This window comes from Megalops cyprinoides, chromosome 7, assembly GCF_013368585.1.
Source record: "Megalops cyprinoides isolate fMegCyp1 chromosome 7, fMegCyp1.pri, whole genome shotgun sequence".
NCBI lineage: Eukaryota > Metazoa > Chordata > Actinopteri > Elopiformes > Megalopidae > Megalops > Megalops cyprinoides.
In genome coordinates, this window is record NC_050589.1 from 20,386,958 (window position 1) to 20,411,924 (window position 24,967).

General features: G+C 39.4%; 1 protein-coding gene across 1 annotated transcript; it reads right to left on the minus strand.

The window, feature by feature from the left end:
• Nucleotides 1-3,640: 3,640 nt before the first annotated feature.
• Nucleotides 3,641-20,335, minus strand: hck (HCK proto-oncogene, Src family tyrosine kinase). The gene is made up of 13 exons (XM_036532555.1): nucleotides 20,181-20,335; nucleotides 16,875-17,005; nucleotides 15,955-15,988; nucleotides 14,612-14,708; nucleotides 13,189-13,284; nucleotides 11,365-11,468; nucleotides 10,024-10,173; nucleotides 9,402-9,554; nucleotides 8,722-8,901; nucleotides 8,414-8,490; nucleotides 5,838-5,991; nucleotides 4,143-4,274; nucleotides 3,641-3,871 (listed from the first exon to the last, which is right to left on the minus strand). Exons 2-13 carry the CDS (start codon nucleotides 16,995-16,997, stop codon nucleotides 3,669-3,671), a joined length of 1,503 nt encoding a protein of 500 aa, XP_036388448.1. The 5' UTR covers nucleotides 16,998-17,005; nucleotides 20,181-20,335; the 3' UTR covers nucleotides 3,641-3,668.
• Nucleotides 20,336-24,967: the final 4,632 nt, after the last annotated feature.

Sequence of the window (24,967 nt, forward strand, 5' to 3'; positions counted from 1 at the left end):
GCTAGCCAGTACTGCAACTTTACTTTCCTTAATTTTAGTCGTCTACATAAAGAAATCAACAGGTGCCACGTAGGGGCTTGGTGACTTTGCTGATTTATGTGTTTGAATTTACGTCAGCTAAGCAAGCATTCATTTTATGTTAGCTAAGTAGTTTAAATGGTTAACTGGCATATGAGGCATCAGATTCTCCACGGCTGGCGTGTACTGTGGGGTCTCTAGTCCCATTTAACAGTCATTTGTAACAGTCGCCATAAATACCACAAAGCGAACCTGCACAACATAATGATGTCAGCTCCAGGTCAAGTTTGGTATTTAAGTATTTGTATTTGAAAATGCTGTTTTTCGTGTATTTCAGGTATTTCCAAATACACTTGTCCTAATGAATGCTTTGTTGAAACATTTGAAATGCTTTCTAAATGAACCAAATACTCCCTTAAAGTACTATTTTAAAAAAGGACATTTGAAGTATTTTCAAATACTGTTTCACATACATTGCAGATGGTCACTGCTTGTCTGTTAGACTGTTTCTGTTAGTGTTCTCAATGACTGTAAAATCAAGCCTCATGTGCCTTCTACAGTCAGAAACAGCTGTCTTACTTTTGGTCTTTGGTCCATTCATCATTAAGTCCTTTCTTTAGACATGGACTCTTCACAGTGTCATGCTTCCATGTAAGCAATTAAAAGGGCAACACATTGGTGAATATATTGCAAACGTGTGGAAGTCTTTGAACACTTCAAGATGTTCATCTACTAATGAAAAAGAATGTAGTGATGTCAAACAGGAGGGTAGCGTGTATCTAATCTATTCCTCTGATGCTGATGAAGGTTACTTTTCCAAGCACAAGAAGTGCTTCTCTCTACAGTTCACCATCAAAGGTGGTCTAAATTCTGCTGAGTAAACGCCTCAAAGAAAGTCTCCCACTGTTGCAAATCTACTTTTGTACACAGTTTCTTGGAGGAGGAAAACTGACTGCAGTCTGCTACTGTCAAGATGAAACTTCTACCTCAAAGTGATTTGCTTCATTCTTGAGGCCAGTGAAACAAAGTTAGGGCAGTAGTCACCAAGCTGCCCATTTCTGAGAGGACTGTGCTTTCAGGTAGACACAGATTGTGTCTAAGGTTCTAGTGTGGTTACAGCCAAATACAACATTCCATGCATTAGGGGACCATATCCAACCATCTTAATTATTGTTCTTCCAAGTACGATGGTAAACTCACCAATAGCCTAAAGGCATTTATTGAAAAGTATCTTACCATGTATGTAGAAAACCAATTGTAGCAAATGGCTTTAGTTTCAGACCTATTCTTAAAATTAGCATGGTGTAATAGTGCTGAGAAAGCTACCCTCATTGCTGATGTTCATGATCTCACTGCCAAGTTCACCAGCACAGGATGAACAAGCCAGTGAATCAACCAGCCAAGAAAAGTGAACTGGATATGCTGATTAGTTTTACAGAGGAACCAAGCTTTGGAGGAGGGGATGCTGTCCACAGTGAGATGGAGAAATATCTGAGGACCCCATATATGCCAAAAGTTGATCCTATGCAGTTCTGGCGCACACACAATAACACATACACAACACTCAGCACATACCCACACAAACTGTCATTATTGATCCCTGTCAGACAAAATGTGTGAAACTCTGAGGTTTTTGAAATTTAACAAGGGAGCATGTTCTGATTAAAACATAAAAGAAGACCTTTAAATGTTGTGTTGGTTGTTTGTCTGCATAAAGGTGCTAAGAGAGGGTTTTCAAATACATCCATGAAATCAAATACTTCATAATTGTATATACCAACTTTCAGTAATTGAATACTTGTATTAATAATGATCTCTTTTGTAAGTGCACCAAATAACATGTATTTGAAAGGCTATGAAATATTAAAAAAAAAAACTATTTGACTTAGGTCGCTACACAATACAATACTTCTTTTTGGTTTTTCAATACCTCCTTGGTGTTAAATTATTTGATGTTCAAAACAAATTGTATGTGAAGTTAATATTTTTCTTAATTTGGCTGGTAATCCAGGATTTATTTAATGCTTGGCCTACTTCCTCTAGTTGCATATGCAGGAATTTGTCTGCGCAATGTATTTTTTCTTTTAAGTGTAGGGAAACATGAAATGCATTATTGTCTAAGAGGTTTTTTTTTAAATTTTAATTTACATTGGCACAATCATGAAAGTAACGTGTCATTATGCTAAAAGTACATGGTAATTTGAACATTGCATACACATTAACAAAAAAGGATTTTTACTGCTCATATCTGGAAAGAATAGAGTTGAATCCTATATATAACTCATTCATAACCAAATACAGCATCTATACATTTCAAATACAAGAGCAGTAAAGAGGTTTCTTTCAGTACATGAAATAAATAAAAAGTACCATCTTGAAGCCCATAACATAACCTGAAATGACAAGAAAAGAAATCATACAAAAAACTGAATCACACTTTAATGCCTTCAAAAAACTAAACTTTCAGACTGCCTTTTAAAAAATGTAATAAAGTACAATATTGAATATGAAAATCATGTGCTTTTTTCAAAAGGAAATTCATATTTAAAAACATTCTTAGTTTTTTTGGTAAATGGTCCCTTATTTAAATAAACAAATACCATCCCCCTAAATAAATGTTGTTTTTGTTTTTATTCTTATTAATTTGTGCAAATTCCTTTATATACTTAGGTATGGATACCGTTACATCAAATAAAGGGTTTTATTAAAATGTGAGGACCCCAAGAATAGCTTCTGAAATACTAATAACATGGACAGCTTCTGGAAAGAGCATTAGTCCTTCCAAGAACAAACAGTATAGACATATAGTCATAGAAAAGTAATTTTTTAGGGAGGGACAGGTATGTTGTCATTGTATAAGTCACCCTTCTCCAGATTTCCCTGAATGATCTTTTAAGAATAATAAATGTCAATAACAAAGAGTATATTGATACTGCAATTGCCACCTCAGAAAGGTGCTGATGTAACTTGTTGTAACCTTATGCACAACAGGGTGATGCCCTCGGAAGCAAAGGCATGGTTCTCTCTTTTTACCAGGTCACTCACTTCCACCTCAGTGGGCACTTTGATGATGGCATAAAATTTAAAAAGCCTAATGTAGGCTGCATTTAAAAAGGGTCAACCCTTAACATATATTGTGGCATGCACTGTGGCACGTCTTGGCTCTCAGTTCATAAATTTCTGTATTTTGTATCTAGTATTATAAGTAGAGAAGCACCCCAGGAATAAGATCAGAACATTAGAAATGAAATTAAAAAAGAAAAAGTCTGTCTATACATTCAACATTCAAAAAGACATTCTTTTGCTTTTTAAATGTGGTGTATGACTTCAAAGCTGGGTAGAAAAATAGTGAATTCTAAAAATAAAGCTGAATTCACCATAATCCATTGTTTGCCCATGCATGTATTTGTGTTTGTTGTGTATCTGTTATTATAAATGCCTATTTGACTCTATGTGTACATGGTATCAAGTATGCCATGTAGTAAATATTTATTTGGGAATGTGAATAACATCATAAGTACTGAGATCTTCACTATAACTGAAATGTGGCACATACAGCTATTTACCTACAAAAACACAAATTTGCTTTCTGTTTGTGTTGATATTAATCTGTATGTGAGTGTTTGTGTGTGTGAATGTCTGCGTGTTGGTTATGGCTGCTGCTGGTACTGGCTCTCTGTTGCTGTGTAGAAGTCTTCAAGCACACTCTGCAGGTAATCAAAGGTGGGCCGCTCCTCTGGCTTTTTATTCCAGCACATTAGCATGATGTCATAAAGCTCTTTTGGACAGTTGTCCATACGCTGCATCCGGTAGCCTCTCTCCAGGGATCGAATCACCTCTGGGTGTGTCATTCCTGGGCCAAATACACAAACAACAATCATCCTGAATGTTAGGGAGGAGGGTAGCGGATGTTCCACAAGGACAAGAGTGCTGACAAAAAGAAATCAACAAAGAAACTCACTGACTTGACATCCAACACATTCTGTTCCAAAACAGAGGCCTCAATCAATTTTAAAATTAAGCACTATTACAATATGGAGACATTAAAAAAATCTTCACGCTCAATGTGTACAGCTTTAGCTGTAGCGTTGGCTTATGGCCTCAGTGACCTGGTCTCCACTGACCTGGATATGGGGTGCGCCCATAGCTGATGATCTCAGTCAGGAGGATGCCGAAGGACCACACGTCAGACTTTATGGTGAAGGAGCCATAGTTGATGGCCTCCGGTGCCGTCCACTTGATGGGGAACTTGGCTCCTGTGACAACAAGGAGATGTGTCAAAGACCTGTGTCCCAATATAACTGTGACAGAACCTGCTCAATCAGTGGGTCACAGCATCTATGCTCTAATTGAATTATTACTAAAGTTTCCCACTCTCAGGCTATGGTGCTCACCAAGCTAGTTAGCCAATGTAACTTCAAATGCAAGTGACTCTTGTTCAAAGAGGCCTCTTGTTCAAGTGCTACATGTTATTTGATATTAGTCAGATGTTAGCAGTTATAACTGCAGGATGCTACAGAAAGGGTGAAGGCTCAGGCTCCTGTCTAGCTGCTCCATTTAATATGTGCTGGAAGTTTCTTTCACCTGTTTTCATCTAAGAAACCTTGTCCATAAACCAGGTGGTCTGGTTGTCTGATCCTATCAGTCATTGTTTTTGCTTATATGTTATTGAATTTTAAACTTGTTTTAAAAAATGAATTTACTTATTTTATATTGCTTTTTAATGCTTTGTTTCAATGACATATTTCGGCATGTTTTATCACAATAAAATATGTTGTTAGAAACTTGGCAGAGCTCCACTTTTTAGGAAAGGAATGTATTGCTTGTGGTGTGTTCATTGCAGTCAATGAAGAAAGGTGCAAACAGTTGAAAACCCATTTTGACTGTTGAAAAAAAAATGCCACAATCCTTGAGCAGGTAGAATCCACACATTGTTGTGGTTATGGTGCCTGACTGCTCAGATACTGTGTATAATGTGTACTCTTCTGCTCTGATCACATGCAGTGTCCCTCAGTGATTGATTTTAGGATCTCCAATCTTTTCTATTTTATGTTACCCCTGGGACATATTATCCACAGTGCTGACACTTCTTTACATTGCTATGCAGGTCACACCACCACACACAGCTGTATTTATTAGGAAAACCAGGGTATACAGGAGGCTTTTTAACTGTATTGGCCAAATTAGATTTGTAATGGTGTAAAATTACTCCCATTGCACTCAGTTATGACTGAAGTTTCATTGGCTGATACCAAACAGCAGTGAAGTCCCTTGTTACCAGTTGCTTTAAGAGCTGATATTAACATACTCCTGCTGACTCCGAAGGCATTAGGTAGCCCAGATGCCTCAGAGTACTTAGCTGAATTACTGATTCCTCATCTAACCACTCTTAATACATCTTAATACTCTAATACTGATTAGCCTTATTTTAATCTGAAGTCGAAGGGTGATGTCCATGAGTGCCTGGACTGTGGAATGCACTTCTTGAGATGAATGGACCTGCTGCTTTGGTCCTTTGTTTTAAACGTTTTTTTTTTTAAACAGACCCTTTTTGTCTTGCTTTCAGTTCTTAGTGTAATACTTCTTAAATGTCATTTTACTCAACTTTGTGTAATGAGTCCTGCTTCTTGTTTTATATTCAGAAGTATGTTATCATTCTATCAACTGTCTTCTCTGATATTGTTGCTTTTACGGTTTATTTTCTGATCTTGCTATGGTTACCTAGATATTGAAAGCCTCCTCCTACTCAGGATTCAGAGAGAGATCTGTTTTATAGCTTAGTCCTCTGAGAGTGATCCACAGCTCCTCTCTGGGCTTACCTTCCCTTGCAGTGTACTCGTTGTCCTCTATGATGCGAGCCAGTCCAAAGTCAGCAATCTTGCAGACCAGGGCCTTAGAGACAAGGATGTTGGCGGCTCGCAGGTCTCTGTGGATGTAGTTCCTCTGCTCAATGTAGGCCATGCCCTCTGCAATCTAGGAACAACAGTGTTGCAGTGATCAGAAACTCTCCTAAAGGTGGGATAAATGATTATGCATCATTTCTGCTCGCTAATTGAGCTCTGGAGTTTAGCAACAGCCATTGCATCTGTTCCAGTATCTGCCTGGGTCATCAGATTACTTTCCAAAACCTTAAAGAGACCCATTCAGCTATCCTGAAATTCTCAAACCAGTTTACAGTAAATATACAATACTACAGACTGTGATATTCTTTTAATCTTGTGTTGTCTGGGCAATGAATAAATACACTATACACAGACACAAAATTACATTGATAGGTGCTTGTTTGCCAGAATATCTAGTCTTTATCTATGTGGTGTTAATAAAATAATATAGAAAAAAGGTGTATTTTGTAAAATAATATGAAATTGAGATTGGGTCATTTTAGAGACCTTTACATACACAAACACATATAGAAAAGTTAAGTACTCCAGCTACGGCATTTGCAAACCATTTATGAACAGGTCTTATATAATTTGCATAAATAATCAACAAGCGGTGGCAGTAAAATCCCTCCATTGTCATGGTTTTGAATATAAATTCTCAGCCACTCCTCATTCATCCATATACCATCATAGTAGAACATATTACAGAACATGTAATCTATGAGCATTTTCACCTGCAAACCAGTCTAGTGGGAATACACACATGCCACTACAACCTGAATATAGCGGTACAACAGAAGTACATCAGCAGAGATATACAGGAAAACAGCCAGATGGTACATGCATACTCAGTATCTTAAATATCTTTACTGACATCTGTGTGAAAATGACTCATTCATTCTTTTTCCCCTTCTCTTAGGTGTGGCTTGAGTGATAATCACCCCCCCCCCCCCCCCCGCCATTTTTCACTTTTCTACCTTACTCCCACTCTAAGAAGCTCCTGTGGGATTCTTTCAAACTGGTTCTATCACACACACATACAAACACACACGTCCTTGTATGACAGATGAGCACTTAAACAGATGCAAATGTACTGAAGGAAGTTCCCCTTCTTTTTAACTTCCCATTCGTTTTCTAGTCTTGAAATAACACAGGTGATACACATATGCTATATGTTGCATGGTTTGAACAAAGAGTTGTGGTACAGTTCATATAAATCCCTTAAAATATGAGATCCTGTGACATAGGAAATAGGACATCCTATACCTTGACCTTAACCTTGCATATCCTACACAAAGTTAACTTTTTGAGGAACATGTGACAAGAAGAGGAAATGACCCTGTCTGTATTTCCAGTTTCTTTAAAGATTAAATAGCTGGGCCATAAAGGTTGGCTGCTGATGCAGAAACAATATAAAGCATATGCTAATGATAATAAGATGACACATGAGCAGACAGATACACTCAAATGCACACAAAAAACACACACATGCAGCAAGTCAGATATTACCAAAAGGGTTATTTAAATACTGAAATTCAGCTTCCCCAGCTTTCCCAAAAACAAGAACACATTGTGTAACCATGTAGAACGGAGTACCAAAGCACAGGGCTGCTTGGTGAATCCTGACAGCTTTGTCAAAGGCCTTTACTCTTTAATGCAGTCCTTACTTTTGGAAGTTATCTTGATGATCAATGTGACCCCTATGTGTTTGTTTGCTTGTTCATATGCTTGCCTGGGTGCCTGTGTGTTTCTGTTTTGTTTGTGACTCCTGTGTGCTTTCAATTGTCTGTGTGTGAAGCTTTGTGTACTTCTTATTTCCATGCCTTCTGTTTCATTTGATTTATTCTGGTCTTTCACTGGCCTGTTTGCCCCTTTGTCCGTACCTCTTTGCATATGTGTATCTGTATGATGGTTGCACCTGCAGGGCTGTTTTTCACCTCTTACCACAGTGCTGTGTTGAGTGTGTTCATACTTTCTGTGTCAGAGCTTGCCTCGTGTCATTTCCCTTTTCACTTTTCATCCCCCTCTGCAGACAGAGTTGGAGGTGTGCCTCTGCTAGTAGACAGGTGATAGAGGGCTAAGAACAAGTTCTGAATGCACCTGTAGCACATAAGTTCAGCTCCAACACATTTGCAGTGAACTAGTAGTATATTGTCAATGAAAAATGATTAACTGCACAATGGTCAAGACTCACATCCTGTCTATTTGTTTAAGATGTGTGCTGATCATGTAAGACCTGTCCATGCTCTAATATACTGTATATGGAACTGTGTTGGCCCATAGTAGTAGGAAATATCATACGTTGCTTGCAACTTATGTGAGCATGTTTATGTCTGTGTGTGCGTTTATGTGCAACATGTGTACATGTGTCCATAAAATGTGTGTCTACCATGAGTATATATAGTGTGTTTCTGTGTGCCTGTAGGGTGTGTTTTTTTTGTGTGTGTGTGTGTGTGTGTGTGTGCGCATGCGTGTGTGTGAGTGTGTGTTGGTGGGTGCACAGCAGTACTTACCTGCGCTGAAAAGTCAATGAGCTTCGGAAGTTGGACACGGTTCCCTTCATCGCTCTTTAAGAAGTCAAGTAAACTGCCTGCACACACACAGAAAAACAGAGACAACCTCACCTCACGTCACCAGCTAGCACATCAACCTAGTTTAAATTCCATGAATTAATTAATGCCTATAGAACCTTTCTTACCTTTCCCTCCATACAATGGAAAAATATAGACTACTACATCGAGAGAGGAGGGAAGCATGGAGGGAAAAGACAGAGTAAAGCGCAAGTTAGAGATAGCTGGAGAAGGGGGGGCTCTCTGCTTACCCTTCTCCATAAACTCTGTGATAATGTAGATGGGTTCCTCGGATACCACGGCGTAAAGCCGCACCAGCTTGTCATGATGTAGCGTCTTCATCAGGTTGGCCTCAGCCAGAAAGGCCTCCACTGACATGCTGCCCGGCTTCATTGTCTTCACTGCCACCTTGGTGTGCTTGTTATACATGCCTGAAAGAGAAGGGACTACATTACCCACACATCATTGCACAGAGGGTAGCCTCAGTACTGAATGGTACTGACTGGGCGATATTTTTATAGATGCTTGAAGTACATTAAAGTATAGAAATATTAATGCATCCTTAATCATTTTATGATTTAATAAAAGGAGCTGCCACTGCATTACACCAGCTTGTTTTAATCCCTCCATCATGTGGTGACACATAAGTGCAAAGACTTAAAAAAATAAAAAACAAAAACAATGGAAGCTGACCACTTTATAAACCCTTCTTTTACTTTGCTTATGTAAAGAGTCTCTTCACAATATTATAGCGACTCGCAAATGGTTCAGCCTAAGGCTCTCTCATTAAATCTTGGCCTGGCCTGGAAAGCTTAAAGAAAATCACATAAAAAGGCCTATTGGGTGCACACCTCCATTGTTTTTATCAATCATTTCCAGTCAGAATGTCAAGCTTCCTGCCTCTCTGTTCACTCCAGCATTTCTGACTCACCCATCCAGACTTCCCCAAACTGCCCTGCACCAAGACGCTTTTCCAGCTTCAGGGACTCCCGGGGGATCTCCCAGGCATCCTTCTCCCAAGGCTTCTGTGGCTTAGGGTTGAGGCATGGGACTGTTAGGGCCTGGCAAAGCCCATCACCTTGTTCTGTACACATGTACACATATACACACACACACACACACACATACACATACACTGTTGAATGTGCAAGTTACACAAAAGCATTAAAATACATTCCCCTTTGGATTTTTATCAAATGGTCCAAACTGTCTGTTGACACCCACTGCACTAATGCTGTCAGTTACAAGGGGTATGTATTGGCACTGGTAGTGAAATGGAATGCTTCGGCATGGACAGGCTAGGTTCATGTCTGTCCTGCTGCCATATTGCCACACAGGTTTGTGCACAAACACATACAAACACATTAGGATTATGATTAGTGCCATGTGGGCAGCACCATGGCACCATAATCATTCACAGTTGTACTGTCACTGTTTTACTGAAATAGTCACTAAATAGAATCAGTATGGATGTTGGTTACTGGCAGAGGGTGTCCACTCTTGCAAGTGCTGTGTATCTATCAGGGCAAGAAGGTCTGGAAGGGGGTACTCACTCTGGTAATGGCTGACCAATTCCTGTAGGGTGATGAAAGTTATCCTGGGAGAAATGTAAAAGCCACCATTGTCCAGAGTACGGATCTTATAATGCTTGACCGTGTCGCATGAGTGACCATCACTGTCTCTCACTGAGAGAGAGTAACTGCCTGTGGAAAAGAGCAATGAGTCAGGTCAACACACATATATATGTAAAGAACAGTTTAATGTTTTGCTTGATTTGCTAACCATAACTATTTAGCTTGTTTTAGATAACTTGGTTTACAATCACAGCAACTGCCATCCTAAGCACTGAGCTGCACTTGAATTTGGACACACAATGTCATATGATGCTGGCTTACACAGCTACCCAGCTCTTGAGTACATTTGACAATCATCTTTTAATGAGTACACACTTCCTGGAACTTTGCAACTCCATGTCAAAACTTAGCATCCTATCATGAGCTACTCAAGTGTGTCCTTAAGTCTTTCTTTTGTGTCTTCCAGAAGGTAACCATTTAGGTAAACAAAGTTTAACATTCAAATCATCTCAGGCATTTACAATGCAACCCTTATAGTGCCCCCACAGAATAATGTTCAAAAGGAAACAAAGATAAACAGCCCATGCATGTCCACAGGTAGATGTATGCTTCTTCTCCAAATACGATGCTAATGAAACACCCCCTCCCTAAATCTAAACTCTTCCCCCATTCATTACAGTAAAAGGTCAGAACAGCAGAGGTAAACTGCCCATCACACCAAAAAACACAGTAGGGGTCTACCCCTTTTCTAAACTGCCACGGGAGCAACAGAGGAAGAGGCTTGCAGTGTATTCATTTGAGCTCACACCATATCCCAAAAAGAAAGTTCAGTCTCAGACAAACGCATACACACATATCCACACACCCTGATCTGGAGTCATTCATAGTAACATATATACTAACACGACCCACTGATCTTAGGACATTCATAGAACGATAAACACGAGCAACTACACAGAGACACTTCGTTTAACTGTATGACATATGTATTCCATTGCTAATGTCCCACACATCATCTAAACAAGACTGTAAGTGGAACCACAGACCATACACCACTTTTAGTATTGTGTTATGCTTAAACAGTCCTACATCCACAAACACACACACACACACACACACACACACCCACACACACGCACACGCACACACGTGCACACACACACGCTCATACACAGGCACACACACACTTGACAATAGCTCCATCCCTCCATAATACATACAATGTGTTTGAATGAGACAATCTCTGTCCAGTGTGGTTGAGACAAGGCCCCATCTGTTTGACTGTCACTGTTTATATGGAATAGTAAATCAGGGGCTCACCTTTGGAGGTCTCGCTTTCACGGATCATGAAGGATCCGACTCGATTTCCTGATGCCAGCAGCTGTCTCTCCGCATCTTTCCTGCTGACTCCTTTGAAGAACCACCTGTAGGCCAGCAAGGAAGCCAGAACGATTCAAACAGATGGATTATTTCATCTTACCTCTGCTTTCATACCAATTATGCTTGAATTAAACTTCTTTAAGCTCCCCCTTTGTTTTTAGCTATTTAGCTATTTTGATTATTTCAGTCTCATCATTTCTACTGAAAACTATCAAACAACTTAAAGTAGGTGTTTATTGAAAGTCCCATAGACCAAATATAAATTCAGATTGTAATCATGTAATAAAATTATCATCAGCATAAACATTACACCATAACACAATCATATAGCTTCCTATTTCTTATTCTACAACATACTTGTTTTCTGAAAATGCATTCCCTTAATTTAGTCACGCAAGGTGTTGGAAATCTTATTGGAGGTCCTTTACAGTGTGTAACCATGAGAAACTAAAATGTTTCCTTCTCAAAGTCTTCCTGTACTTATAAACAAACATACATCTAAGAGCAGTAAGAGTGTTTGGGAAATCAAGTTGGCTTTAATCTTGGATGGGTCTTTAATTGGCTGTGGAATATTTGAGCAAGCAAGATGAATTGCTTCAGGGCTCTGCATGTCAAGCTATACAAGCTGGGTGAGCTCCAGATCAGGGCGTCTGCTAAACACCAATAAAACTAAGAACCAATAAAACAGACAAACAGCCTAACTACAGAAGGCACTTCCTTAACCTGTGTATTAAATGTACACAAAATTGCCCAACAAAGATGTGTACATACTCCTCCCATTTTCATAAGTACCACCAGACGCCCACATTTGATAATTTCCCTCTTTCCTCTTCCCTTGCTCAGAAGCTGTGCATGGTGATTAGATCAGACAATGTTTCCTGTATTTTTTTTTTTCTTAGTAGGCCACTGCCAATGAAGATGCACAACCCTACAAGTCTTTTCAGTGTTAAACTAACTCTACTCTGGGGATGAAATTGAGCAACACCATGCTTCTTTTCACTACTCGATACACCAGAATATAGAAGCTGAACTGTCCAAAAGTTTGATGAACATCTCTCATTTGTTTGTTTGGTTTTTTTTTTTTGACTACATTGTTAAACATAATTTTAGTGCAACTCATATCAACAACTGAATACACTCAAGGATTTAAGATGACAATTTGCAGGATTGACAATCCCAGCTCTGTGTGCTGAGCACAGTGAGGTCAGAGGGAGTGTGGGGCCAGAGAGAGGCAGAGGCAGTGGAGCTTTGTCTACTCTTTAAAGGCTGCAGATGTTCCAGATTGGATTGAAAGTGCAGTAAGAAGAGTTACAGTATATATGGAATTATGAGAGGACTAGACAGACACCAATGAATTAAGGGGCAGCAACATGGCATTGTAACTCAATAATCTTACATTAAGAAGGTTGCAGGTTTGAGTCCTAAATTGCTACTGCTGCTCCCCTGAGCGGGGTACTTCATGTCAGTTGCATATATAAAACAATAAATTGATAAGTAAGACATACAAATAGATCAAATAGCAAATAAACACATGATCAATCGAGCAAATATCCCCTTCCTTAAATTGTACAGAATTTCATCATAACAGTTTTACATGAGTTCCTGCTTTAGATTAAAGCTGTTTACATTATAACCTAGAAAAAAATTGCCAGGTTTGTCTGCAGAGCTGTCTGGGTATAAACAGACGTTCTCTGGTTCAACCACACTTGCAATCACACTTCCCGTGGATGTCTAAGTCATCATGTGTAAGAGCAGCGTACTCACTCCTCTGTCTCCAGGCTGTCTTTGGCTACATAGTTACTAGGGATGTAGCCCTCCTGTCCCGTGCTGATGGACATTGCCATCCACCACTCCCCTGACCTGGAGAGAGAGAGAGAGAGAGAGAGACAGAGAGAGAGAGAGAGAGAGAGAGAGAGAGAGAGAGAGAGAGATGAATTTATTTTTATGCAATTATCTTCCCTACATGTAGAGGTTTCTGAACGTCATTTTTCTTGGCATAATTCTAACATTCTGACAATACATGTGGGACACAGAGGTCTACATACACAGTAGAACAAAAAACGAGCAAAGGCTTTCTAAAGTCAGCCAATGCTACAGTCTGCCACAAATGGATTTGCTTTTAATGGCTCTACTGCCAACACACTCAAATCTGGTAGGACCATATTTGACCCTTGAAATACCATACCAAATTACTAACAGGCAATAGCCTTGGGTAACTATCCCACAAACAGAAACCTGAACAAGGAAGTGTTTGTGGTTGCGCCTATTACTAATTTCACTTCATCAGACATTAGAAACCTCTGCCCTGCTGGTATATCTCTGCTGACACAACAAATATCTTTAAATGGAAATGTGGTGAGATGACGCTGTGTTTGTTTCGTATTGAATCATTGATCACACTTTGCTCCACAAAATGTAGCTATTTTGGACTTGATACTGCTCTTGTATCAACCAATAGTCTGAATGTGGCCTTAGACATGTTATAGGCATTATTAATAACAGTTATAAAGTAATGATTTGAGCTTCTTGCTGTCCTTTAGAAATACTAAAAATTCTTCAAATGCTTCCAATTCAAGTTAAAATGTCATTGAGATTTTAGAGTCTTTTATTCTATGCTTTCACTTTTATCTACATTTTCGGGCATAATTTCCAGAAGTGATCACAAAATGCACAGAAAACAAAAACTATTTAGTTAATTAAAAAGTAGCTTGCTTCCAGTAATAACTCATTGTGACACTGCAACTAAATGCTCACTACAAAAGTTGACATCACTATCAGCCTGATGTGTATTGCAGGATAGTAATCTCTGTCTATGGCTGACTGTACATGCACATATGCACATCCCCTACCTACTCCTACTCACATACAGATGTACACACTGAGAAAAACTGAGGCACCCCTCATTTTTTAAAGTAGTGACTTTTTATGGTTACTTCTTTTGCTTTTGTCAATGAGCAAGTCATCACTGTCTTCACTGCCATGAGTTTGCAATTGAGATTTTTTTCTGGTAGAGTGAAGTGCACACTCAGAGTGGAGGGTGTTCACTCCACTCTACCAGTGTGCAATTAACTCCCAAAAGCAAGAGTCACCACTTTGTAAACATTGTGAATTATTTTCAACTTTGCTTTTAGAGCTTGTCTGCACAGTCTGCTCTCTGAAGGAGCACGCACTCTTGAAGAACACTCACTCTTGTAGAACTTTCAGCCTGTCCCCCTTCTTGAAGCCAAGGTCTCCTTCGTGCGTGGCCTCATAGTCATACAGCGCAATCACGATGCTTTCTAAACCTGCCAAGGAGAGGGAGCAGGGAGTGGGTGAGTATGTTCACCGCTCACAATGACTGTGCACAGGCTTAAAACAAGCAAAGCATCACCTTCCCTCAGAAAAATAGGTATGATACAGAATTTTAATTTTGCTTCACAAGTTAAAAACATGAAAAATGAATTTGACCTTAATAAACTTGTCAATTATGAAAAGGCCAACTTAATATATTTCTATTGGCTGGGGTATTTCTGAATTAGCTGAGGTTAGCTGTAAACCTTCTGTAGGTTTAAAACACGTTGAAATGCAAATGCTCTTTACGTATACTAAGCTGGCAAAAACGTGATCAGGTGCCTCTAAAGTGACTGAGGACCTCAAATGTGGCCCACTGGGGCCTTCTTTCTGTTGTCTTTAAGGTCCTAGTGGGCCACATTTGAGATGCTCAGTCACTTTAGAGGATTATCTGTACATCAGTACATGCAGGAAAGACTGTACACAAAACAAGAGGCTAACTGCTTTCCCAACAACTTCAAACCCAAGATGCTAATCATTACAAAACATGAATGCTGGATTAGAGGTATTTTAGAAGTGACACTTCATTCTTCACTCAGTGCCTCAATAACCTGGGAGAGTTGCCCACCAAATTTCTGACATATTTTCCTTTGAGTTCTGTTGATCCAAACAGGCAACATTTTGCCAACTGGAAGTGCTTACAAGCACATCTTAGGCTGACAAAGAAAAAGTGGCCAGCCAGAGAAGAATCCTCTTACTGAAGAGTTTCCAGTGACTGCTGGTGAAACTGTGAGGGAGCGAGAAGGAAGAGCCTCCACGTGTTCATGGTACATGCACTGCACCTTATCAGGTGAAAGCTCAAAAACATGAAAATGGACCCAAGCACAAACTGACTTCATTTTTTTAAAGTCACCAATTGGACAACTGCTCTCAAATGCAGTGAAAAGATTGCTCCCAGATTGTGTCAAGATGTCAGCTGCAATTGTGTCAAAAAAGTTCTGCTAACAGGCTTTCATTGGTCTCATCAGTGGGGAGCTTTGACTGAACTACATTACACTTGTAATTCATGTGGCCTTGGCATTTCCCATCACTGCGATGGGCAGTGTCAGCAACAGTTCGACATGGGCAGGCTAATGAGTCAGCAAGTGATTTACCACAGCACAGTGGAACTGCTTTTAACCTAATGCTTTCTGGGCTGCTTCTCTTTCTGTTACCAATTGCACAAGCAGGGAGGCCCCTGGTTTTTGCTCCACCACTCACCATCAGCAGGGAGATTAGAGGAGTAGCTTCTACTCTGTGGAGAGAAAGAGACAGACATAACTCATGTGCCAGCTAATTCATGCTGACCAGGTGAGCTCACAATAACAAATAAAGGCATGAGTTTATTGAGAACCCCACTTGGGGTTACAGGACCAGGTGAAAGCCACACAGCACAACCTATTGCTAAAAAAGTGGTTTCTCTTTTACATGAGTGCTGAGGGTTTCAGCCTTTCGCACTTCCCCCTTTCACACGACGTAACGGTGAGCTTCCCAGAACTGACAACAACCCCCGGGGACAATGGCTGCAGCAATGATACAGGAAGTATGCTTAGTTCAACAGGCAGGGTCAGTCAAAATGTTACACAAAGCTGAAGTAAGTCATAAGAAGACAATTACTGGAAACATAGTCCCTTGTCTGTTGAAGTGCTTCCTCCCTCTTCAAAAGCAGCACTTATGGTAATAGGACATAAAGATTGAGCATTAGGCTGAATTCAAGCACTTTCACTACTGAATTTTGTTTGCCTGGCCTCTGAAAATGATGACACTGTACATTACGCTAAAAACAGCACAGTTTTTGGAAATAATCATGCAATACCACATTGTGCTGTAATGTGGGTTTCAATACATTCAGCAAAAAGCCCTCTAACACAATCCTCTCTCCCAGTCTCCCATCTTCCAACCCTGTGTCACCCCTGCCTCTACATACTTCGTCCCACTGCAGGCCTCTCCTGGTATTGGGATTCCATCGGAACTTATTTAGATTACAAGCCCTGACACCATCTACCTATGCTACCAAACTCCCCTATGCACTCTTTCCATCCCCACCCCCTTCCATCCCACTTTCTCACCACCTGCCCCCGCGTTCAGTCATCTCCCATCACGATTCTGTCCCATGTCAGTTGCAGCCTGACTATACTCACAGCTTTGTTCCCAGATGTGGGGTCTTTGACGTAATGGGCTGACTGTGACTTGTTCAGGAAGTCATCATTGCCCATGGCCTTGCTGATGGACTCCTCATCATTCTTGGACTCCAAACAGCCCATGCTGGAACCTGTAAGACATGGAAGAAGAAAATCCTGTTGGCCAGCATGAGGAAACAGCAACAGTGTAGGAAAACCGCCAGCCAACATTCAACTCCTATAAGTGACTGAAGACCCACCTCATCAGTTTGCATCTCGGTTCCATCTCAGTCCCTGCCCCCTAACACCTGCTACTTGTAGTACTTGCTGTTTATTTTACGTATAGTACTGCGATGTGTTTTGGGTTCTGTTATCTAGCAACTGATTTATGGTAGTATACTTGGCTTCCCTTGTCTTGGAGTGTTGTTAGCCTGGTCTGACACTATTGCTCATTCAACTTTAATCGATACACGTATGTTCTATTGTGCTGGAAGTTGCTCTGGGTAAGAGTGTCAAATAAATACATGTAATGTAATATAATGAAAACCAGTTTAAGCAATTACAATGCTGTTATACTCCACTACCTGCAGATCACAATCAAAAAGCAGTGCTAGTGAGAGTGCACCTCATCCCATTCAGCAATCTTGTGTTGCTGGACTTAAAAATAGGCTCACGTGATTTATGCATATCTGGCCCTCTTGCTGATGTGACTGATTGCACAAGCGCATCGGGGCTTGTGGTCATCAAGAGGCTTTGAGACCAACAGGCAGTGGCTGAAAGAGCGTACAGCTAGCCTGGTGTCACCAGCAGACTGATATCTCCAGCCCCGCTAGCCCACCCCAGCCAAAGTATGACTTTTGCTTCAATCATCTGCAAAAGCACAGCACCTCAGTGGACCAACATAACCCCTGTGTATTCTACTGAGGCAGAGTGGCGTGGATCACGCATGACAGCATCACAGACAGAGTACCTGCGTGCTGTGAGCTGAAGATAATTCTACGGCTCACTTCATGAATCATCAGGTGACACCCTGTCGCCTACCTTCTCTACTAGGCCGTGGAGGAAGTTGACACAATGTGGTTAACACATAAGTACATTAGGAAATGCCTCAGTGGAAAGTTTGGCCAGCATTAATCACCCATGCTTACATGCACATACAGATCAAAATCTGCTTTTTTGCAGTCAACATATGTCAACATGTGCTTCTTTTCTTACATTTCTAAACCTGAAGATGCACATTATATGGTTGTATACTATTCCTGCTTGACAGATGTACTTGACAAGGGCAACAATGCTTTCGATTTTCACACATTCTGTGAGTCGATCCAGGACGTTAAAACCATTTTACAAGTCATTTTACTGTATTGATCTCATTGCAATGCATTAAAGACATGCTTAATAATCAATCAAGCAAGCGTAGATATTTAAATTACACCTTAATACACACCTGTTTGTGAAGGCTACTGCTGTGGTCTTAACAGTTGTCTGTAACTGCCTTACCCAAGGAAACTTAAACATTTGCTTTATTATTATTACCTTTACACATTCCTCCATCAATGTATACCAATACTTTTCAGATGCAGCCCCTCACAAAAGTGTTCAGCAGTCTAACCACTATTCCACAGATGCTTGATGCCTGTCACAACACAATAAATCAACAACCAGACAGCTAGCAGAACTGGACTGAGGAAGACCTTTTGGTGTTCATGTGAGGTTGGTCTCTATGTGACAGTGTAAGCCTAAATAACTACAGTCATGGAAAACACACAAACACAGTTCCCCATTTCTCAGCATTGTTCCTCTTTTATTCAAATGTTAATCATTTCAAAGGCTATTTAATTCTATTTAATTTTTTTCAATAAGTGACAAAATTTGCTATTTGTCTGCTGTGGGTGTGTAAATCTGAGATTGTTTGGAGTAGGTTTGTACTGTCGTCTTTCAAAATACATCGAGAGAGAAGATATTAGTGGCTTTAAGCATCAAAAAGTTATTCACTGAACAGCTAAATCAAGTTTTATATATAAGAAAGACATGACAACAATGACATCAACTAGGCCTGCCAGACACTAATAGCACATACACCTCCTTTTTACTGTAAGATACTTGTCCTAAAGCTCCAGGTTACCCCATGGACTCTAAAGCCAGTCTGAAATGGGATCAGCTGAAGATGATGATGGCCCTGCTCCCTGCCTGCCTGAATCCTCACCTCCCACCACACCCCACCTCCAGGTAATGATCATGCAGGGGTGGGGGGGGGGGGGGTCATTTTTCCAACCCTTGCTGTTCAATTCACCGAGATATAACTGGTTCCCTATTCTCAGCAGGGCACACACAGTTAATGACATTAAAAGGGTTTTACCAGTACACAAACCTCGAGTCTTAAAAATGTGATATAAAGCTGGTTTGGATATTAGGTGAGACCAGGCAAACATATATGCCTAAATGCACACTTACACACTTTGCAAATGTGTGCAAGTTCGAGTACTACTTCATTTTTTCATTTCAGTTTTTAAGGCTGCTTATCTTTTGTCTTGGAAATAAAGCAGAAGTATTCTTAGTTTCAGAAAAAGAACGGGTTTGCACATTTCAACATTGCATGGCTGGGACATTTTTGAAACATTACCCAACTCAGCAATGATTCAAGTCATGCACAGCATTGTAGCACTATAGAACTAAAAATATTTAAATAATTATGATTATGTCGATTAATATTATTGCTGGTGTTGTCACTCATTGGAAGACGTATAGGGAAAAGAACTGAAAATATTTTACCTTTGTTAAATCAAGCACACACATACAGAGACAGACATTAACGATGCTACAGTGATTGGCTACAGAACTAGTCTACATGTGCAAAATACAAATATTGTTTACATATTCTACATGTCAGATGCATCAGCATCAGAAAGTTTTGTAGACTTTCAAACTGGTCATTAAAATCTTCGAAATTCACAGCTAGTGTAAAGTATTATCCAGAAATGTTGCATAACAAAGATTCAACGTAAGGGCCATTCGGTAACTGCCCATTGACAACATTTATCTGTCAATTTAAACATTATTATAACTGAAAACTCAGGTTATACAGCAAAGTATTATCGTAACCCTGCTAGTCAAAGCAAAGCACGACAATGATCTGCCCTGATCCTTTTCTTTATTGAATAAGGACAGCTTAGCTTTTTAAAATGTCTGAAATACAAATAAATCAAATATTCTATTGTTCAACAAGTCATATCTTATTCATGCTCTAACACGGCAGAACTGTAACGGAGGAGTAAGGGAGCTAACAGCGAAAAATGAATTAATTCATAAGAGAACAGTCATACCTACTTTTTACTGTAAATAAGTACCAAGTCCAGTATTATCCGCAATAGTGTTGTATATTTCCCGGAAAGTGTTATGTTCTTTTCCTATTTTGAAGGTACTTCCATTTATAACCGCGATTCCATACCGTTCATCCGTGGAGTGCAGGCAAAACTAACGTATAAGCTGTGAACTACCTGCATACTAGGAAGTTACTATCACTATGTCGCGCAGTCATCAGAAGAACGTTATACTCTGGTGTAATGCAGGGAAACTTCCGGCAGCATAACTACATGAGGAAGATTTTAGAAACGAAATTAAGATGATAATGAGGGCAGGAATGATGTCCATTATTCGGGTTGTCCTTGCCAAAAGCATTTCACACACACACACACACACAGCAGGTTGTGAGTGCCTTAACGTGGGCGTCTAAATCATATCAGGGTAGCAAAATGCCTGGCTACCGGTCTAATCCTTTATCAAATGTCAAATTAGCCATCAACTTCCTTTCCTCTCAAAAATACAGATCTCTTGGGTAAGGCGCTTGGCCGACAACACAATAGTTCACATATTGATTAGTGTCTCGGTTGCAAGGCAGATGTAGGTGGAGTACATGTTAGTTTCGTGCCCTCTGGTCAAGTGGACATGGTTTTGGCTGAATTCAGATTAAAAAAAAAAAAAAAAAAACACTTCTCAGGCTATTTTTTATTTTAGAGGTTTTCTGTTACATCCTAAAACAATGAACTGGGATCAAGGGATTCTCTCACTCTCCCTCTCACACTTTAAAACTTTTCTTAAAAAGCTTTCGCTATATGGCAAGCCAAACCTGTACTAACCATGATCAATCTCTTTCCCCTCTTCTCTCTCTTCCAGTTCTACATTTTGAGAGGGTCCTACAAAAATCAATTTATCAAAGTCAGATACATTCACTACATTTCATAAGCATGCTTTCTGGCTGAAACACGGACTTGGTGGGATAACACATGGAAAGAATCAGAGAGGCACATAACTTTGCGTAACACCGGGAGAGATTGCTGGTGTGTTGAGTAACCGTTTGTATGAGTCGGCCCTTCCTTGTGCCCCACTGCTGTAGCTGTGTGGGCTCCTATGCAAACGACACAAGTAAAGGAGGAAGCTTGGCGGTCCGCTATCTAGATAGCATTAATAACCATGCATGCAATTATATAGCCACATGTACCCTATCTGCAAATCTCTTCTCTGGTACTGTTGCTTGACATAGAGCATTAGAACAGTATCCTGTAGTGCTAAATCTCAGGGGTAGAAGAAACAGGAAGAAAATTTTTTCAAATACTTTGTCCCAAAGGGAAAGAGACAGCATGAATCAAAAGGCCTGCGATCATTATTGGTGCACAGAACAATAGATCCAGGCCTGTTTTGCAAAGGGCTGAAAACAGCCAAAAAGCAATTAGTACCACTGAGTTTGCTTGTATCTTCATATTGACTAAAGAAAGAATGAATGACATTGTGTTTTATGTTATTTTTTTTCCTAAAACCAGGAAAACAGGCCATGAAGATGAGCTTTGAATCAAAACATAGCTGTTACAAATCTTTGCCATCCCTGTAATTTGGCCACAGCTACAAGGTATTCATGGGTTATGCTAAATTAAACTAATTTTACCACACTGAAATCCAACAAGCAATACACACACAATTTTTTGTTTTCCACACAGCCAAAACAAAATGACCATGACATGGGTGAAGAAATGCACTCAACATTATATGTATTTATAAATATTTAATTTCACTTGCATAACTTTTGATTCAAGTGTTAAAATGTGGCAAAACATCACATTAGATGCAATACCTGTGTACCAGTAAGAAAAGATGAAGCACACAGTATAATCACTGTTTTATAGGGTCATTAAAGATCATTAAACAAAATGTATTAAAAATCTGACATACTTTATTTTGTAATAACCAACATTTGCTCAACTAAATCTTATAACAGAAAACAATCTGACATGGCCTAAGTACCCCTTTTTAAATTTTAAATCCAATAGTTGCTTTTGAAATGCCTGCTCTATTATATCAAATGAAAGGAAGCATAAAAGCTAGATCTGTATGTACTCTCTCTGTAGCTTTCCACCTGCCGCTGTAATTGTTTTTTTCTTCCGTGATGGACTAGGTTTATTGTCCATCACACCAGATAACATTTAGCATTAAAATCATGAGTGACAAATTATGTAAGATAACATCATGGACCTCTCTTTAAAAAGGAATATAGACCTGGCTGTGATCACAGTTAGCTTGTGAGAGGACAAGCTAAGTTTGTGGATTTAAGTTAATTACGATATTTGTTTTGACTGATAATTGATGAGCAACTGGTAGGAAAATGTTATAACTGCAGATGAGCCAACACTGGCCACTAGAAAGTAATGAAGTTGGGGCTATTTTAATGTCTTATTGGTGGTTCAACACAGCCTATTGACTGAGTTTATTGTTGGGCATTCATCTGGAGACAGATAAGCAATAATTGGGCAATTACGGTGCTTACAGTTGTGTACCAGTGCTGATGGTGGACAGTGGACCATTTGGAACCTGCAATCAGCTAATATTGGCAGCTGAAAGATGAGTGATTGCTTGGCAATTTACATATGCTTTCAATAAACTAATATTAGCAACTAACGTACCACCAATCATCCAGCTATTGTAACCCTTTGCACCTTTACATGCCCAACATAAGCCATAAACCGATAAATTGAGTACCTGTATTGGCAGTAAAGAGATCAGCAATAGTCATAAACAAATGTCATAAACTTTCAGCAATCCAATATTTGCAACTGACATTTGACCATTTTTTGGCCAACTGTAATGAAGATTTATTTGGCTCATGTGGGCTTTTGACTGATAATCAGCTGTGGATTAGCATTATGGCACCCAGCATGGAAAAAATATTGTCTGGGGATGGATGATTGAAAGGTCAGCAAGTCTAGTGTGTCCAACTGTGTGCCAAAGTTTGCAGTGGACATTTTGACCCTGCCATCATTTATTCACAGTTGGCTGTCAATACAAAAACATCTACCGGAAAATTGACTGGGATCATCACAACCTCAACACTGGCTGCCAACTTACAATCAATCTTCAAGGAAATGTAATGTTTGACAAATCAATCTTGATAGACTAGCTGATTAATTATAACACAGCCAACAATGTGCCAGAGTAGGCCTCAGTGATAACCAATAGCCATTATATCCACCGTTATCTAACATCAGTACAAGATCATGTTGACAGGGGGAATTCAAAAAACCTTACTGAAAATGAGCAATACATGCAGTCACTACTTTTATGACAAAATGTCCTTCTGGAAACATCATAACCTGCATCATCAGGAACTGAATCTTATTCTGCTACAAAAGCAATGTTGGATGCAATTTACAGGTTCCTAATTTTGTGGGGGCTTTTTGTTTGTTATAAAAAAGGAATGATGGTATAAATATTTGTACATTCAAATATGCTTTCACATGAAATGGTAAAAATAAAAAATATTGTGACATGTACTGCATGAGATTTGTGCAGTGAAAAAACACAGATAACAGCAAGACAGAAATTACAGTCTTCAGACAGGATTTTTTTTTAGCTCCAGAGCAGAGGAGACACACCTTTTTATTTTACTGTGAAGCTTTTTCTCATTTTCACTCCCAGACTCTGTTTCATCATAATTTCACATTTTTTGTATGTCATAACTGAAAATCCAAATGAAGATTTTAGAGAAGAAGACAATGTCTATGCTTTTTAAGTACCTAAGCAGTTAACAATCTGGTCCCATCCACACTTACCACTTCCTTTTGTGTCAGCTAGTCAACAATCTTGGCCCATGGCCAGGTGCAGTCAGACTCTAAGACAAAGGTCAATACACTTATACCTTCATCAAAAGCAATGTGTACAATTTTTTCATTCTATAAAAACACAAACATTCTACTGAAACATCTATTTTTGTATACTAGACAGCTGTAAAACAGGGACTTAAAGCAGTTATTGGTCAGTATATGGCAACATATGCAAAATTAACCAATCCCTGCTGCTTTCACGTATCCAATTTTCACATAAATTTTAAGGTATGTTAAGGTATATATGTGTTTTATTTAAAATATTGCTAAGTAAGTATGTAAAAGTAAGTAAAATTTATTTGTATAGCTCTTTTGACAGACATAAGTCACAATGTGCTTTACCAGAGCATTATACAACATAAAAGAGAGAAAAACATAGAAGATGAAGTGACCACCCCAGCCACGTGTTTAAAAAACAAAACTAAAAACTAAAAAAACATAATACACAATAGAAGTACACAATAAATACATAAAATGCAGAACTGGTGGATACAGATTACCCAAAAGCCTGTCTAAACAGATGTGTCTTTAGCTGCCTTTTAAAAGAATCCACAGAATCAGCAGACCTTAAGAGTGTGGGCAGAGCATTCCACAGTTTAGGTGCAATGGCCTCAAAAGCTCGATCACCACGGGTCTTTAGGTGAGTGCGTGGGACAGACAGTAAACTTAGCTTATTTGACCTAAGAGAGCGAGCTGATGAGTGAGGGTAAAGCAGACTAGCCACATAAGCAGGAGCCTGACTGTTCAATTCTCTGTAAGTAAGAGTGAGAATTTTAAACTGGATTCTATAATTCACAGGAAGCCAGTGAAAAGATATGAGTATAGGGGTAATGTGTAACTAGTCTTGCAGCAGCATTCTGAATTGCCTGCAGACAATCAAGGGCAGACATACTAAGCGAGGAGATAAAGGCATCTCTAGTTCTGCATTTTAAACTACAGATCTCAGTTTACTAATATTTCTTAAGT